Source organism: Lycium barbarum, chromosome 9 (genome assembly GCF_019175385.1).
Source record: "Lycium barbarum isolate Lr01 chromosome 9, ASM1917538v2, whole genome shotgun sequence".
NCBI classification, from domain to species: Eukaryota; Viridiplantae; Streptophyta; class Magnoliopsida; order Solanales; family Solanaceae; genus Lycium; species Lycium barbarum.
The window spans coordinates 5,011,777-5,030,991 of record NC_083345.1 but is presented as its reverse complement, the minus strand read 5'-3'; the positions used below and the strand labels follow the sequence as shown (position 1 = coordinate 5,030,991).

At 33.6% G+C, this 19,215-nt stretch overlaps 1 protein-coding gene across 2 annotated transcripts; it reads right to left on the bottom strand.

Annotated features, from left to right (window-relative positions):
• Positions 1–3,878: 3,878 nt before the first annotated feature.
• LOC132610882 (uncharacterized) lies at positions 3,879–15,070 on the bottom strand. 2 transcript variants are annotated; one of them, XM_060325282.1, is made up of 18 exons: positions 14,145–15,070; positions 13,547–13,657; positions 13,376–13,432; positions 13,211–13,287; positions 13,011–13,110; positions 11,987–12,060; positions 11,465–11,565; positions 11,276–11,379; positions 10,539–10,592; positions 10,383–10,438; positions 10,252–10,290; positions 9,205–9,343; positions 8,886–9,070; positions 8,382–8,449; positions 8,221–8,293; positions 6,997–7,058; positions 5,556–6,750; positions 3,879–4,448 (listed from the first exon to the last, which is right to left on the bottom strand). In XM_060325282.1, the coding sequence occupies exons 1-18, from the start codon at positions 14,223–14,225 to the stop codon at positions 4,199–4,201; spliced, it is 2,826 nt and encodes a 941-aa protein (XP_060181265.1). In that variant the 5' UTR covers positions 14,226–15,070; the 3' UTR covers positions 3,879–4,198. The 2 variants fall into 2 exon arrangements, with proteins under 2 accessions (XP_060181265.1, XP_060181266.1); XM_060325283.1 differs by having other exon boundaries at positions 10,252–10,287.
• Positions 15,071–19,215: the final 4,145 nt, after the last annotated feature.

Genomic DNA, 19,215 nt, shown 5'->3' with positions numbered 1-19,215 from the left:
TCAGCTTTTTTTGAGTGTTTGACTGGTCAGCTTAAAGTCATTTTGTGCTTAAAATAAGCTCAAAAAAATAATTGGGTCCATTTAACTTAGCTTATCTAAAGCAGTTTTCAGCTTATAAGCTAAAAAAAATAAGTTAAACTACCCTACTTATTTTTTTAGCTTATAAGCTATTTGTAGTTTATAGACATAAACTCATCCAAACAAGCTCTATATATAAACGCAGATCTTGAGTTTTTAGTCGACCTCACAGGGGTAGGTTAGTAATTTTGTTGGATTTTTGATGCACTGAAATGGCTACACATGGCTGCTGAAGTTGTCTTTTCTAGACATATGGCAGTGGGTCCCGATAACCAATTTGTTTATCCTCTTTCTTCTTTCATGGTGAAATCTACCACCTCCAAGCAAAGAAGTGGGTCCCAATAGCCTTTCTTCTTTTGTTAAAAACCCAATGCCTAAAAAAAAATGGCTTGAGACTCATTAGAAAAATCACATACGTAACTTCTCATTTAATTTTAATGGTGTTACCTTAATTTATTATTTTTTAAAAAAAATTTAATACCTCGATAGCCTTTTAAAATTGTTGCTAAATTTCATTTAAACATTTGAACTAAGAATTATTTCAATTGAGCATCTGAATATGTGATAACGTCAAATTTTGAAAAATACTTTTGTGTGCGTTTTCAAATGTCAATGTCTCCTCCTGTAAGTATACATATTAGCCTCAACAAATCATAATGTTGTGTTTAATAAAAGAGATGTCATATTTTATGTAGTTAATTACCTAATAGATGCTAGCACTCGCAAAAGTTTTTTAAAAATTTGAATCGAAATCGTCTAATAGGATCACTTTATAAGGTGATATGCTCAATTGGAACAGGTTATAATTCGAATGTCTACATGAAGTTTACTGACAAATATAATGAACTATTGATATATTGAGTCGGGAGTGATGTTTACGACCTTTTTGTGCAAGTGATCTTGCCAATTTGGCTAATGGGTACATGTACACCAATCATTTAATATTCAATTCGTCTCAATTTATGTATAACACTGTTTGACTATGGATAAAGTTTAGACGAAATTAAGAGTTTTAAATTTTGATGTCTAAAATATTTGTATGACTACAAATTATTTTATTAAGGGCAAAGGAAAATTTTATAATAGGCTATTTTTATATAACAAATTAAAGTTAAATTTGGGCCCGAACTTAGCACTGGCCTAGAGCACTAGTAAATTAAGAAATAGACTTTGAAAGGTAATCTTCTTTCATGTCTTATAATAATAATAATAATAATAACTAGACAAATCAATCAATTAATTGAGCTTTAATACTCCATCTGGCAAATTAAATTAATTTCCAAAAAATTAATCTTGTAGAAAAAATACATGAACAGTTTAGTAATAGAGTGTTAATTGGGGGGGGGGGGTGGATAAAGGGTAGTTCAGATAATTAATTTTAAAATTAAGACTTATTAATAATCTTATTACGAGGGGTGCAAAAACCTTGGATTGGACAGATTAATGACCAGGAGTAGTTGATTATTTTTTGTATTCAACTTATCCTTTATTGTGTTCTATTCTCAATTAGTTTTGTATTTTGAATAAATTTCTCACAAATGTAATGAAATAGTAAAGTATAACTTTTCCATCTGTTTAGTTTATGGTTGATTAGTTGTTATTGAACTTCTCCTATTGAGTTTTTAGAGGAAATATGGAGTTAAGTGGACTTAATTATTTGAACAAAACATGTCACTTCGACAGGTACAAAATAATTTTTTTTCTTTTTGAGACTATGATTGAAGACATGTTAAGCTTAGCCATCACAAAAGCTGAGTGGTGGTGATGTTTTGGAATAAAATATGCACTAAAAGTGTTACACAATATTATATGCAAATGTTTGTATTGTTCCAAAAAGATAAACGAAAATGGTTTGGTATTACGAACTCCCTTTCGTCATGCTTGATGCATATAGGAAGGTTCATACATATTATGTGTAGCTAATCTTTATGGACTATGGAAATGAAAAATACTTAAAAATAATACTAACTATTTGGAGGGTTCAAAATTAATCCAAACCAATAATAAGACCAAATTCATGTTCCTCTTGTTTGACTAATTAAAGACTCATTGATGGAATGTACCATAAAAAAGACTTAGTTATATGTCTACTTTAAATTCAACTACCAAACCATTAAACTGTTGGATGTTAATAGTGGTGAAGGGGGACCATAATTAATTTTTTTTGTCAAGGAAGAAGTTAATGTTTGAATTCGATTGCTACTTTGTGCAAAATATATGGTCATTTTCCCTACACAATTAAAGGGACATGGCTAATAATCAGCCATACAAATGATTTGTCCCTTCCTAGTTTCGTCCCGTCAATTTCTTTGAGTTTCAAATTTATGACTGTACTTTATCAGATAGAGCGTTCAATTTTATGATTTGGACAAATCTAGTTCAAGTGATAGGGCCCGATGGAAGGTTGATTGAAAGAAAAATTATATACTTTGCCAATGACACACCACTTAAGGGCAAATGAACCCCTCCACTTAGTATCCCTCCTACTAAGGCCACACTTTAAATCCGGCTAAAAATATGTTTTATGAACAATTCACGTATCACTTGATTAATACTATACCTTAAGAAAAAGTAATTTACTAACTGAAAAAAGGAAGACCAATTGAAGAGTTTATGTTGTCTCAACGGGGAGTAGTCCAATCTTTACGATTTTGCTTGAACTTAATCATATATGTGCTTGATATATAACCTTAACAGTATCTTCCATCAAAACCTCAAATCGCCAACAAATATATCGTTTGTACTTTGCTAAAAATAACCAAATACTATAAAATAGGTGCAAAACCAGCTTAAGCTGATAGTAGGTGTAAGAGAATTACATTCTTGAAAGGATCAAGGGCTCTACCCTCTTAGAGCTCGTTTGGATGGGCTTATGCCTATAAGCTGTTTGCAGCTTATAAGCTAAAAAAAATAAGTTGGGGTAGTCTAACTTATTTTTTTTGGCTTATAAGTTGTTTTCAGCTTATAAGCTGCTTTAGATAAGCTAAGTCAAATGGGCCCAATTATTTTTTTGAGCTTATTTTAAGCACAAAATGATTTTAAGCTGACCAGCCAAACACTCAAAAAAACTGAAAACAACTTATAAGAAACTTATAAGCCAATCCAAACGGGCTCTTACATAATAAAGTCTTACACTCTTGATTTTCTTTTTCCAGCTTCTTGAGGCAACAAGCAAAATGAAATACGTACTCTTTAATCGTAAAAATATACCCTGCCAAGTGCACCTATCAGAATCACAACAGACAGGTAGATGGAGTAAATTTTTTGTAGCGTATGATAAACTACTACTACAACAACAACCCAATGTAACAACAACAACCCAGTGTAATCCCACAAAGTGGGGTCTGAGGAGGGTAGAATGTACGCAGACCTTACCTCAACCTTTTTGAGGTAGAGAGACTTTTTTCGATAAACCCTCGGCTAAAAACACAGTCAATGCAGGGAGCAAAAACATCAAGGTACCATATGATAAATTATTCACCTATAATTGCTACGCTGTTAAGAGAAAGGAAAGAAAAAAAAAACAGTTTCAATTTTGCTTCAACCCTTGAACATAGTTTAAAAGCTAATTTCTAGTTAGTCTTGCATTTTTGTGTAATTTCAAATTAAAAAAATGATGAAAAAACTCATCCGAAGGTCTGTAAGTCTGTCATCTAATTGTCAGACAATTAACTTAGAACAAAAAATTTCTCTATGAACAGCATATATTTCATTTGTTCCACATTCAAACTGATTTACTTGCAGCTAGACTAAACAAATTTGAGAACATATTCACGTCTATAAGTAAAAGAACAAATGACTTGCCTCCATTTAAACCCGTCTCAGCCAAATATTATAAAGAACTTAGTTTCACCTATGTACCCATGCACCAAGAATATTACATTGATCTTGCAATATACACAGAAGAGATGAACCTATTACAAAGTTAAACTCATCAATAAACAAAAACCAAATTGTGATACTAACTTTCGCCCATTATCTCTCTATCAAGTACTCTAGCACTGCAGATTTCTTTACTGCTCTTCAGTGTTAAGAGATTTGCCAAACAGCCACATTTGTTGTTCCCGTAGACAGAAAAAGGGAATGAATTTCTAAAAAAGTTTAAAACCTAAGAAACTCCTTAGCAAGAACAGCTGAAAATTTTACTGTTCAAACATTTTGCTTTTTCGGCTATTTTCTGGACAACTGTCTCCGGAGGAGTGTGGGGGGCCACTTGAATTCTGTCCATTATATTGACCTTAGGGGCATCAAGGATTGTCTTAGGCATTGATAACGCCCACTGCATGCCCCAAATTGAGAGGGGCCTCATATATATCAGAGATCGAAAATGTCCATCCATGGTCCAACCTTCGGGTGTTTGAAATGAGTATCTGCATGATAAGATGGAAAGATATAGACACACAAGAAACGTAAAGCAAAGAGCAACAAATTGTGCAAATTGTACTGCCATAAAATGGACTATCAAAATAAGAAACGTTTTTATCTTCATTACAGTTCGTCACTGGATAAACATTCTAGCTTATTTGACCAAAGACATTATGAAAATAATGGTTTTCAATACGTAGGATGTGGCCTAATTTTGATCATGCTCTAGTATATCTGCTGTCTCTCGTGCTCACAACAGGCTATATATAAGCATGGATATCGAATATCTTACGATGAACAGGTTGGAGGAATTATGTCAGTCTCCCAATGCTGGTATTCCGGTGTGACACCGATTGACGGTGTCCCTATTTGTTTTTAAACTTTCAAACTCTTTTATCAAAGGGCCAATGAAGAACATAGGAGGCAAAACATTATTTTAACACACCGATTGACGGTGCCCCTATTTGTTTTTAAACTTTCAAATTCTTTTATCAAAGGGCCAATCGTACATCAATGAAGAACATGGGAGGCAAAACATTAGTTTAAGGGGTCGTTTGGTAGATAGTCGAAATTATCCCGGGATTGTAATCCCGGGACTAATTTATCCCATCTATTGGGATTATTTATACCATCTAAAAGATGGTATAAAATAATCCCAGTATAAGTGGGATAAGAAGGTATAAGCTGGGATATCCCAGCACTAATTTTTGTACCATGTTTGGTACAAGGTATAAATTTCCATAGCTAAAGTACAAGAGAGAGTGCTAACAATTTCCCCAACATGCGCAATGTAGTTGCTTTGCCCGTATATGTGATGGACTACTTGATATTTTATGGATATATCAAATTCTACTGCTGTTATGCATTACAAAATGCAATATGTTCTACAAAATCAGTGTGTTCTCTTGTTGCTATACTTCCAAGCAAATTATGTACAGTAATTATAATCACTTCTTAAAAGCAGTGTCCCCTATGCTTCAAACATTTAGGTGTTCGAGTCTGATGTCATGTTGATAAACAGGAGTAGCAAAGTATTTACGTGCACATCTTCCAGCTATTAATCAAGCAAAGCTCACCAAATGCTAAAAAGGAAAAATGATATAGCAACATACCCATAGCCATCCTCTGACCAGCCCGCAGTGAATATGCCTTCAGCTGTAGTGAATGCCTGCTCTGTCATACCAGCATGAAGCATGGTGGCAGCCACACCATATGTGACACCTGTCCATATCTCACGAGATTGCATGCAAGTCTCATCCACCTTTCCATTTGGATGCATTCCATTTACTGCACCCATTCTGCCTCCACGAACTTTCATGACATTGAAGTCATAAATTTTTTGAAGAGTACTCTTGATCTTTACACCATCGAAGAGATCAGGCAAGCCAGAAGATGCCATATACCACTGTCCAGCTAGCTGATCAGCCTGGATTGACTTACTGTTACTACTAGATCCACTGTCATAGTTAAAATATGAGCCATTCCATAATTTTTCCTCATATACTGCCTTGGCTTTTATCAACTTGCCTTTGCATTTTTCTGCAAAGGCATAGTCGCCGACATGCATGGCCATCGCAGCTGCAGCTTGAAGAGCAGCAAGCCATAAACCACCACAGTAAGCACTTATTCCGTGAACCGTCCATGTATCATATGTTTGATCAGGGAAACCATCATTTTCAATTAGACAATCATTGTCACGATCAAATTGATCCATATACTCAATTGCAGCACATACAGAAGGCCAGACATCTGTAGCAAAGGAAAAATCTCCAGTTGCAGCAAAGTCCCTATAGACCTGAAGCACAAATTTCGGATTGAGATCCTTCCATTTACTAGTATCATGTATGTTATAGGCATTCATTTCGTGCCAAGGATCATGCATTCCAAGATCATGAGGAATAGCTCCCCTCGCTTTCCGTATTCCCCAATTACCCTCTGCTAGAAACTTCACTTTTCTTCCATCTTCACATAAGACAGCTTTGGCAAATTCCCGCTGAATGCTGAGCTCAATTTTAGGAAATAAAGCAAGAAGTGCAAAAGAGGCATAGAAGTGCACATCATATGTACACCACATAATATATTCTACACCTTCCAAGTATAGAAACCTGCCCACATCATCACTGTCAGTAATTGACCCTGAAAACTTATCGGAACTTGAGAGATGGTTGCCTTCCTCATAACCATTATATGCAGTCTGCTCCACTTGTAAACCATTTTTATAATTCGATTTGACTTTAGTTACTTTGACTTCATTGCTAGGTCTCGTGGTTCTGGTACTAACTGAGTCTGAAGAAGGAACTCCAGAGTCTACAAAAGTGAGAGTAAAGAAAAGATCAAGTCAACATATAGTGATTTACAGGATTTAAGACGAATAATGACACACTCCTTGTTCCGAGAACAACATCTTGAACAGGTAGTATATCCCAATCATCCATTCAGATCCAATAGGTGTTTCAAGTTGCAAAATGAGAGATTCAATATAGCACGTACAATTAGGATTCATTCAAGAATTTAAGACAATAGTAAGGGTAGAATGGATGAAAGAATGATTACCAATCCATACTGTCCCACCAGCCACCAGAAAATACAGCTCATTAAACAGCGTAAACTTGTACCTGTAAAATTCAGAGTTGTGCTATTCAGCATCACACACGTCATATATATATATATATTTCGAATGCAGTGTGAACAGAGCGTATACGATAGTAATATTCAGCTACAAATCTCAAAAACATTCAAAGCAAAACAGTGAAACATGAACTCTGTAAATAGCAGCAAAAATTAAACAAGCTGCTGATAGCTAGAAGGAAGAAAGAAAAGAATCGAACAAAAGTAATACGACAACTTAGTTACCTTTTACTCAAAAAAAAAAAAAAAAAGTAATACGACAACTACGTCCTAGTTCCAAACAAGTTGGTGTCGGCTATATAAATCCTCACTAATCGTGCTTCTCCGTTTAAACTCATCTCGGACCAATATTATACTAAATAAAAATAACAGGTACTAGAAGAAGTCCTATATATTTTCTAAAGGCCAAAGAAGTCCTAACATGCTTGGGACTTGAAGTGAATGTACTAGCATGACTAAAACATATTCCCAACTACTTGGTATCGCCTGTATATTTCTTTTTCCTCCACTGAGCCCTATCTTTCGCTAAGTCAGCATGGATTCCAAGAGGCAAAAGAGCAGTACAAGCAATAGCAATTTAAATACAAATGTAACTTGTCAAAACAACTAAAGTCAAAATTGATATCATTCAGAAAAAAATAAGAAGAAAAAAAAAGGTAACAGATTCTCCCCTAACATGTTTCATCTGTCCCATTCCATGTCTAACCACACAAATGGCATGTATCGAAAGGAAAGACAAAAATTGTCACCATAATGCGCTCTAGCATATATTTTTCGAATCTCCCTTTGTGTACTGTGTCTGACTTCAAGATAACACTGATGAACAACTCGTTCTGTAGTTTGTATGTGATCTTGGAATGTTGTTGGACTACTTTAATTACGCAAAATATAGTTGTTTCAAATGGATGGCTGATTTGTGGAATTATTTGAATCTTCCACAAGTAAGAACACAGAAAGCAAATGTGCCAAAATCTTGGTAGTAAACACAATATGTAACTGGATGTATGCAGTGTGGGTAAGTCGAACAGATCTTATTGCTAAGTTTTACATGTTAATCCTTTCTCATATTATGCTTCTGCTCGTAAAGAAAACTAACGCAAAAACGGCATAATGCTATTTCAACAATTGCAACAACTCTATCGAACTTACCATTCTGGTAGCTTATCATCATTAAGGATAGGATTTTGCCATTTCTCGATTTCTTCTTCCCACAGCATATAATCTGATCAATGTAAAAGATAGTAATGCCAACAATAAGTAAGCAAAATAAGAAATCAAACAAGAGCCTAAGCAGAACAGAAGGCACTCACTTGTCAATGAATGATGAACCAAATCTACAGCAGCCCTTTCTGAGGTTCCATAAAACCTTGTGTACCGCCTGTAGCGAACCCCCACACCCGGGAGAAGGAAAATAAAAGAAAGAAAAAGAATAAGACAAGCATCCTCTAACAGATAGGACTTTGAGGAAAAATTAATATCTTGACAAACTTGACTATAAAATATGATAGCTTAACAAGCGTGATTCTAAAATATGACAAACTCCTGATATAATTTTTAGAAGGAACAAACTCCTGATTTAATAATGATGGAGATTCCTTTTTTGTTGCCTATTTACCTCCTTATGTTTTTTACATTTTTGAGGATAAGGTAACAGGTAAACATTGTGACTGAACACATTTATACTCAAAATAATTCTGTTCTCAGACAAAAGGTAAAATTACATTAGTCACAAAAAACCCAATTTTAACAATATGGGACCACAATCGAGTGTACGTCTAACATTCAAGAAGAGTAATCCATTCATGAGTTATTACCTATGGTACGACTTTCCTTTCATGAATTTGACTTGAGGAGATGACCAAGCAACAGCGAATGCCACGGTACATTTTCCATGTGGTTCAACCCATGCAGAGGCAGAAACAGCAGCACAATGTGTCTCCCCAGGTGATGATGGGATGCTTGGTCCTTTGCTGAAGTTCTCTCGATCAAAGTGCCCATCCTTAAAAAAGATTAGGCAACCATGAGAAACATATGTATTAATGCCAAACAGGAACTCCTGTTATAGAATTTTTAACCCATATGGACTGATGCACCGAAAAGTCTTAGCTATCACAACATAGCTTAAATCATTACCTGCGCCATTTTACCCCAGATATCCTTTGCTGTTACACAGCTACCCTCAGTCAGGCCAAAACAAGGTAAAACAGTAACGCTGACATTCTGAGTTTCGCATGCAGCTACAGCGAAAGTAACAGGAGGGTTTTCTTTTGTCCTGTAGTCCAGCCAACAACATATCTGTCAGCATGACACTCAAAATTTCACATCATAGATCTGGGCCCACAGAAGAGAAAATGAAACCTCAACCACAATGCATGGAATAAAAGCCGTTTTTACCAAGAGGGTCACCTCAGCGGTCATGTTAGAATTTTAAATTCTCCCCATCTAAAAGCAACTCCCGAACATCAACAGGAGAAAGCCAGCAAATCACACTAGTACGGTAATATGTAATATCAAAGCAGTAGCTTGCTTAAACCAGAAACAAAATATAAAATTATCCTCTACAGTTCAGTCTGGCACATGGATTAGTTGAATAATACTGTAAACAGACATCCACTTGCCACTTTGAGCTCAAGTCACGTGCTTCAAGCCTCACAGTGGGTGACTCTTTCATTAAAGTAAATGTTCGAATAAGAAATTTTTTTGAAGTCCCTAGCATGGTTAAAACAGAGGAAAATTGTCTAATTCAATACCAATATGTATTCTTCAATGGTCAAAAGTTTATACACAAAAAGAGAGTGATGGCTGATAATTCTATAATGACTGAGAGATTTAGGCCTGTCCATTATTGTTTTAACAGCAGCTCTTTAGTAGAGAAGGGAACAGTAAAGCCTTAAAGAGCCCAGATATATTAAGATACTTTGATTGTGCTATGAAACATTATTCACCAACCTAATCCTAGATCTATTGTTTGATTGACTACTCAAATCGACAGTATTCAAGAGGAAAGCATATCCTTTGGAAGTTGTTTATAACTTTTGACCACTTAGAGATCAACAATTTTCTTTTTTCACTTCTCCAGTCACAACCTTTCCTTGACTTTCACCAACTACAAAACTGAAAATACCAAGGAACATATGCAAACCAACCGTCATATCTAGCTAATAAGGTTTGATGACTTGCTTGTGATGTAGGAGTACGCCAGAGACTCCATCTTCACTTCTGTCAAAAGGAAGATAAAGAAGGGTTGGAACTCAATTGCGAAACCACAAGTATATGGAAGATAGTTGAGAGATTGAATGATAAATACTCACATAAATGGTTCGTTCACGTGATCTCCTGATAGGTGTGAGACGCCTCCAATTGAATTCTGTACAAAACAAATAATTGTGACTGAATATTTGAATAATCCCGTAGTCTATTACTGAGGCGGACACAATAGCAACAACCAGAAGAGTGGACCCACTTACCGCCCATGTAAAAAGAAGGCTGACTTGTGCCCTTTCCTTCCCAGTGTTCGCCAACTACCAAAGAAACAAAAGAAAGACGCTAATAAGCACAGAAGAGGAGCAGTCAATGTCCCTTGGATCAAATTTAATGCTTATAATATCACTTCATTAATTTCCAAATGACTTCCGACTTTTTCATTGGAGTTGAGCATGTGGGCATGTTAAATTTTATGGATCTAAAAATGTCCATAAACGGGAGATACATATGTTTACTATTCCGTAAATAACACAATTGACTTTCTTGCAAAGAGAAACAGTTTATGATGAATAACGAACACAAAAAAACGAATGATAATGGCATTTATGAATCTGTGCATTGAAGATAGCATTTATGAAAATATTGGTCCACATGAACTATTAACAGGACCTTTGATTCCACCACAAGACATCATCTTTATAGATGATAGCTCGTGCTGCATAGTTACATTTAGCATCCATTACACTCTACCCTCCCCAGACCCCACGTTGTGGGATTTCACTGGGTTGTTGTTGTTGTTGTACAATTGTGTCTCACTTTGAGATCATGAAATAGATGTATGATATTATAGGGAAGAGGGAAGTCATGCATCATAAGAATGACATTTTTCTCAAAAAAAAGAACGACATTTTTTCGTAAGACACTAAATGACAGTTACTTCATTAGATCAAAGTAAAGCAGCATCTGAAAGGTTATATAGTAAAATTTAAAGTATGCATACGGTGTAAACAAAAACTGATGTAGGAAGACTGCTCTCGCGGTAGTCATGTGGGATGAACGGTGATATTTGCCGGCAAGAAACTTTCAGTTCTGGGTCTGGTTCACCTGGATATGAAAGGAAAATCAATGATCTATAGAAACTCGGTCAACATAGCAGATAAATAAATACTCTAGATAATAAGCACAGTACCATCATATACTGTCCAAGCCCGAGGAAAGAGTGCATGATATGTAGAATGCTGTCCACTCAGATTCCAGCCCCATGATGATATACCATGATCACTAGCCTTCCTGTAAGATGAACCCCACATAGACATAAGAATATTCACATTTTACCTTTTCCTCTTTTTCTATTATCTCTTGAAATGTAAATGAGATTCAGGTATCAGGTTCAGGGTGTTTCAGAATGAGTTTAACAAGAGGAAGCTCATTTACTTCATCATAAACAAATCCTATTCACAACTCCTGTACGCATTAGCACAAAAGCCACTGGAACTTAACATAAGCTTACTGCCATTTCGAATAAATTGTGTATGAGAAGAGTAGTAACAGTATGGCATCAAGGGACTTTTTTTTTTCTTTTTCTATCTTTGGGACAGATTTCAGCAAATTGGCTGCCCAGCAGCTGTTTAAACTTTCTCTAATTTCGACAGAAGAAATCTACTATGACTTGGCGAAGTAGAAATTAGTCCTCAGAAACTTAGTTCCTTACCCTAGCCCTTCATGTTCTCCTGGAGATAAAACGGATGCGTACTTTTTGTTTCCTCCATCCCGGGATATGAAAATCTGCATAATTAAAGAAGAAACATGATAAATTAAGCATTACCATCATATATTCAAGAAAAAAAAAATCATGATAAATTAAGAGCTACACTCTTGAATCTTCCCAAGCAACAAATCACAAGCCTTGCTATAACTAACTGCTTCAAGTAAATTTTTTTCTTTTGAGATGCTTGACGGCATATCATGATACACAAACTGTTAACCCTACCAAATGCATATACTAGAAAACCAACTAGATTTGCTCGCCCCATCTTACAAATCCGCAACAGGAATCCTAAATGAATGCCACTTGTTTAATCAAAAGACCCACCAATGTCATGTCATAATTCCTTTACAGGAGGGGCATTTTTAATCCTAAAACTAAAGTCAATGGCAATTGGGATCCAACAGGCAAAAGGAGGACATTTTTATGCCATTTCTAATACATTAAGGGCATTTCTGACCCTTTTCCATTGTATTATCATCAGATAACCCATTTATTCTCTTTTCTTGGCTGATTTTTCTAATAAAGTACGCTATTTTGGGTGACGGAAAATATTAATATTAACTTTCAAGACTACCCATGAAAAGAGTTAAAAATTGCTTCCAAAAGAATGCACTTTAGGAAGTGTTACTTTTATAATCCATTATATACATTTTTTCTGTACCCGAGAAATCCACACATCCCATGTTTATAACTTCGCTACTGAACCAATGCCCTAGGGCAGTAGGGCTAAAACGTGATATACATATGCTTATGCATATGTATAGAACTTATGAACAAGGGACATTTTCTGTTGCATGATCAGTATGCTTCATTTCATATCCACAGTTTCTGATTGTGTACTATGAAAAGAAGAAGAAGATAAAAGTGGCATGACTCTAGCTCATACATTAAAGCACAAAACAGCATCAAAAATATCCAAATAAAGATGTAAACTGAAAGAATATAGAGTTGAAGGAAAGAGCATTACTGAGAACTGATTGGCCATGATTGGAGAAGTCTCACATGTTCCAGGAAGAATCTGAAAGTGCCGGAACTCGCCTCTAAAGCCTCTGGATATGCTGCCACTCCTGTTATGTTATAAGTTTAATATCTCATCAGATTATTAATAAAAGAATTCTAATGTGGCAGAAGAACACTTTTTCACTAGTATACACTCTATACACTTACCCCATCCCTCCAAGTGGAACACCCTGAGATGCTGATGGTTTGTAGCGTTCTCTTGTAAATGGATCAATTGGAGCTCTCTGCACATATAAGAGAATGGTAAGACTCATTCTCAGCATGAAATTATTCTTGCGGTTACCATATAGCGAATGAGATTGAGAAAGTTACCCTTCCATAGGATGCTTCTTCCCTTACATATGACCATAGACGTATACCAAGCCGAACCTAAAAAAATGAAAAAACAAACAAAGATTACAAGGCAAAGCAACAAGTCAAAATCCAGGAGAATTTCCTATCTGACAATAGTCCTAAAAACCTAAAAAAGACTTGCGCGCACACCATTTTTATCGCCTCTGTGAATGTGACACTAAATTCTTTTAACTTGCTACATCGGCTGTTTAGTTTCCTTCTCCAAGCTTGAGATGGTGGTGCAGCACTATCAAAATCAAACTGCAGCAAGCAAAACACAAGAAAGATCATTAAAACTATACAAGAATTGAACATCACAAAAGTGAAAATCCTAGTGGAGTCAAAAATAGGTGATTTCTTTCCATTTGTCCAGTCCTTTGTGGACAAATTTACCGGTAAGTGTAGCTAGCTGGCCTGGACACCACAGTTGTCAACAAAATACCAACCCCAACACCCCATCCAAAAAAAAAAAAAAGAAACAACAGAAACTAAAGAAGAGAAAAAATGGAGTTATGCTTCCAGGACCAACATTAGAAAGATAAATACACTTCATTACAACTTTAAACATCCTTAACAACATTTTCCTTGTCATGGTGAAGTATGATTTTTGTTTTAAGTTCAGAATACATTCACAATTACATTCAACTGGCCCCATAATTTACCATGGCACAAAACAACAAAACTTTGTTCATCATAGATAAAACTACAAAACTCAAGTAGTTAGATAACAAAACTAAAAAGAACTTACCAATTGCAAAGTTGCTCTAGTAATATACTCCTCAGGTGGCCATGAGTTCTTTCTATAATGAAACAAAGTTCCACTAACCATTTTTATTCAAACTCTATAAACCTCCCACCACTCCTCTCAAATCACTAAAAATACAATCTTTCTCCAATCAAAAGACCCTCAAAACCATTCACCAAATTCCCATACACACAAAACACTAAAATCTCTCTGGTATCTTCAACCAGAACACCAAACAGTGCCTTAAACCAAAAAAAAAAAAAAAACCAAAATCCCAACAAATAAGCAATCCACCAAACTTCTCTTCAACTACTAAAAATCCAATCTTTTTCCAATCAAAAGACCCTCAATACCATTTACCAAATTCCCATACACACAAAACACTAAAATCTCTTGTCTCTTCAACAGAACACCAAACAGTGCCTTAAGCCAAAAAACAAAACAAAACAAAAACCCAAAATTCCAACAAATAAGCAATCCACTTCAACTACAATACAAAACTTTGATCAAATTCAGTTTGATCCCAAATCTCAAACAAAGCCAAAATTACAAAAGATGGGATTTTTGGGTATTACCCAAAATGTTAAATTATGGGAAACTATGATACAAATAATCAAAGAATTTTTAGTGGGGTTTTTTCTTTTTGGGTTTATTGTATTCTTTTTGTATACCCCTCTGTTTTTTTTTGTTTTTTTTTCTTTTAACTGGATTAAAGGTGTTGAGTATTGAGAGGATCTAACACCTGTAAAACAAGAGTTGTGCAACTGTATCAAACAGTTGCCAAGTGTATTTTGATAATATAATGACTAGTTTTTTTTCTTAGGAGGGATTGTTTATTTTTTATTTTTTTAAGGAGGGATTGTTGTCACTTGTCATGTAATGTGATATGGGTTTCTCTCTATTTTACTTTTTGTTAGAGAGAGAAAAGATGATTGCAGAAAAAGCAAAGAGAGATGAATTTTAGAATTTTTAATAGTATATAGGATAGTGATATGAGAGAGATGTTTCTTGATTATAATGTGATGGCTTTGCTGTGTGCGTAAAATTACTTCTTCTTCTTTTTTTTTTTTTTTCATTTTTCACATAATTAAGGAAAGGTCTTGGTCTTTTATCAGAAAAAAAAAAAGGACAGAATGAGTTACAGTAGTAGTAACTTCTTTGGATTGTGTTTTCATTGTTTCGGAAAAATAAGGATAAAGGGTAAAATACGGGAAAATTGAAAAATTGAATCGGAAAAAAACCGACATTTATTTGGTTTGGTTTTTAATTTTAAAACCCAATTATATTTGATTTGATTTTGGTTTTAACTAGGAAATAACCGAAAGAAAACCGAAGCAAACCGACTTTATATATGCTTATTTTAAAATTATTTTATAGTATATGTGTGTGCGTGTTTAAAGAAAAATTTATAGTAATATATCACTCCATGTTTTTATACTCTTGGGCGATTCTTTTTATTTAAACTAGTTTCTTTGTACACGCTTTGCGCGTGACTAAAACGCGTACTTCATTTGATAATAAACACTATAGAAAAAATTTAGACGTTGTTACGAACTTCGTCATTAATCCGTCGCTAAATTACATAATTCATCACTAATCCGTTGGTACAAAATTAACGACGAATTGTCCTCACATGCTTTATTATGCCAAAGGACTTCTACGGGAATATACCTTATGAAAAATTACTATTCCATTATTTGTGTAACTTAATACTAAAAACAAAGAACCAAAACAAATTCTTTCAACATGATTTTTCAAATATTTGTCAACTAACAAAAAGTACAAATAAGATAGAGAATATGTTATACTCCATCGTCTCAATTTATTCTGATAATCTAAGCATAAAAATTTATAAAGTATTAATACTGTACATTATAATAAACAAAGTGCTCAATGAGATTTAATTTTTAAAGATTCTAGTGACATTTTATCTCCTTTTTAATAGGATTTAAAATTTAAAAGAGTCATACAATAACATAATTAATTTGAACTATACCACTGTTCAACCTTTATAATTACACAGAGTTTTGTGCTTTTATAATTTATAAATAAAATTGTTTTACGCTATTTTCTAACTATTGTGAGTTGTATATTATATTTATGTTTTTCATTATTTTTCATCTTTTTCTCTTGCAATATTTCAAAATTGGTTGTTAAAATTAATTGTAGTAATGTTAATTTTTAGGTGGTCATAATGGATTAAGAACCGTAGATAGTTAAAAACATGGACTATACTTTAAGAACTGATATATATATATATATATATATATATATATATACTTTAGATGGTAATACAACTACTTGTAACAAATTAACTATAACAAAAAGATTGAAGATGAATTTCACTTTCGACTTTACCTTCTTCATAAAACAATAAAATTATTTTGACCGGTTCTTAAAAGAAAAACCAAACTTAAGAATTCTATTTATTAATGTCTCCTTGAACAAATAGAAATATTGTTATTAAGTGTACATAGTTAACTTAGGACGTCATTTATATATAAGAAGTTATTAATTATTATATTACTAAAAATCTTTGCACGTTATTTTCAGTCAATCATCACAAGAAATATTGTCTCGCATGTGTAGTCCCTGCAACAATTATAAAAGTTATACATAAAGATAATGAATACATAACTTAAAAATATTTATCTAACATATATGTAAAATCAAAACATACGGAAAGTACAAGTTTCAATTGTTGATAGATGTATTTGTTTTTATTAGATACAACTTCAAGTTACGATAAGCAAATTGATAAAAGGACATCAACTCGACGATAACTGTATTTTCTGGGAGTATTATTTCATTATATGATTGATTTGGGAAGAATAAAAATATAAAATAATCAAACAAAAGTGCTAATCAAATACGTCAGGAGCCTTCAAATTTCACGGTTCTTGTGCTATGTTTCAGAAATGATGCAGTATAAATTTATAGCATAGACATAAAAATTAAAATAAAGCAGAATTTGGTAACCCAAAAGTTGAAACATATGTTACATTTATAGCTTTTAACACGTTATTTTTAGTTGTAAAAGAATAATTATTAAATATATGTACCTTGGGGAAAGTTGAAACTTGCATTAGGCCGTTTATATATAGTATTTTGCATTGGTTGTTTGTTTTCATAAATTATTGTTTGATCTTTTTTGTCATGCTTTATAGAGTCTTTCGGAAAGAGTCTCTTTACCTCGCAAGGTAGGAGTAAGGTCTACATACACTCTACCCTCCCCAGACGGTCTACATACGCTCTACCCTCCCGAAACCTCACTTGTGGGATTACATTGGGTATGTTGTTGTTGTTGTTAGATGTACCTCAGGGAGGATGCAAGCTTATTGTTATCGGGTTAATTTGACCAGTACTCTCAATGCGGAGCATAAATAGCTGTGTTAAAATTCTCTAAAAATACAACAAATAATAGTAAATATGAACCCACAACTTTAAAAAATAATAAGGAGTACTTCAATCTTAAGTATCTTAAATGTTGAACTCATAAAACTTAATCTTGGATCTGCCTCTTAATATACTTGCAAATCAACACAATTTTGATCAACCCGCAATTTAGTCACACACCGTATGCGTCTTCCTTGTCACAACTTTAAAAATATAATGAGTACTTCAATACGAAGTACCTTAAATGCTGAACTTATAAAACTTAATTCAGAATCTGCCTCTTAATATACTTGCAAACCAACACAATTTTGATCAACCCACAATTTAGTCCATACACCATATGGTTTTTCCTTCTAAGACATACGCAAGAATACTAAAAACGATCTAGTGAGCTGTTTATTCTAACTTTTGCAATACAAACTCATACTCTATGAATGAAAATCCAAAAGCCGTTGCGATTGTGTAAACTTCAATTACCTTTTGGTCAGCAGAGACTAACACGTAGATATTTAATTCTCTATAGTAATACATGCATGTATATTTACTGCAAAAAAAAAAAAAACTTTCTTATAAATTTCACTATATGTTTATGATAAATCAATACTTATATACAGAAGGAGAAGATCCAGACTGAAAGTCGTCCAACAAATAGCTTGATTGGTTTTCAACATCCATCTTTTTTTTTTGGGGGGTTGGATACAACTTTATTTATTTAGGTTTTAGGATTCTCTTTAGGTTTAGGATTCTTAATTTTTTGCCAAAAATAAAGCAGGTTTTATTGCAGTTTTTATTTTAAAAGGAAATATCTATTATTGATGTTTATTTATATTAATTTGAGAAAAATAGTAAATAACAATTTTGTCCTAAATATAAGGTAGAATTGTGTGTTAAAAACTTTTCCAACTGGTGTAAAAAACGACCAGATGTATTATTAAACATTTAATTGAAGTCCTAAATATAAGGTAGAATTGTGTGTTAATTGAGGACTCTAATAATTATCAATACTACGGAGGAAGAAAGAGGTTTTTATTATTTAGGGCAGTTTTCTTTTACTAAAAATAAGGCAGGTTTATATTGCAGTTTTTATTTTGTAAGGAAAATATATATTATTAGTGTTTAGTAATAATATATGTAAGAAATTAGTAAATGAATATTTTGTCTATTACGAGTCATTTAATGAAGGGCAAAATGTTTAATCAATATTTCTAAGGCCCTTCACACTTTTAATATGATATAGACTAGATTGGTCCTTACCAAGTTACCACTTAATTCTTTATTGAATTGATCATATTATAAAAAATTAAAAAAAGACAAAAATCGTCTTAAACTTCAATGAGGAAGATTTAAAATGTTCATTTTGAAGACTAAAGTTTATGAAACTAATGAACCGATTGGTAAATCATTTGATCCATATACTTTTTACATCTTAGTTTGCTCTTCTTGCATGTTGTGTATGCTTCACGCCTTGAAGCGTCCCTCTCAATCATGTGTCTTTAATTTTAGAAAACTACTCATAGTCTTTGCCAGTTTATTTATTACGTTAAAATTAAAATTCATGAATAGAGGAGAGGAATTAATAATGCATTTGCAAAAAAGAAAATGATCAAAGTTATTACCCTTTTTTAAGCTCAATTAGCACCATTAAGGATAGAACTAACACTCATCACGTTTAAATCTA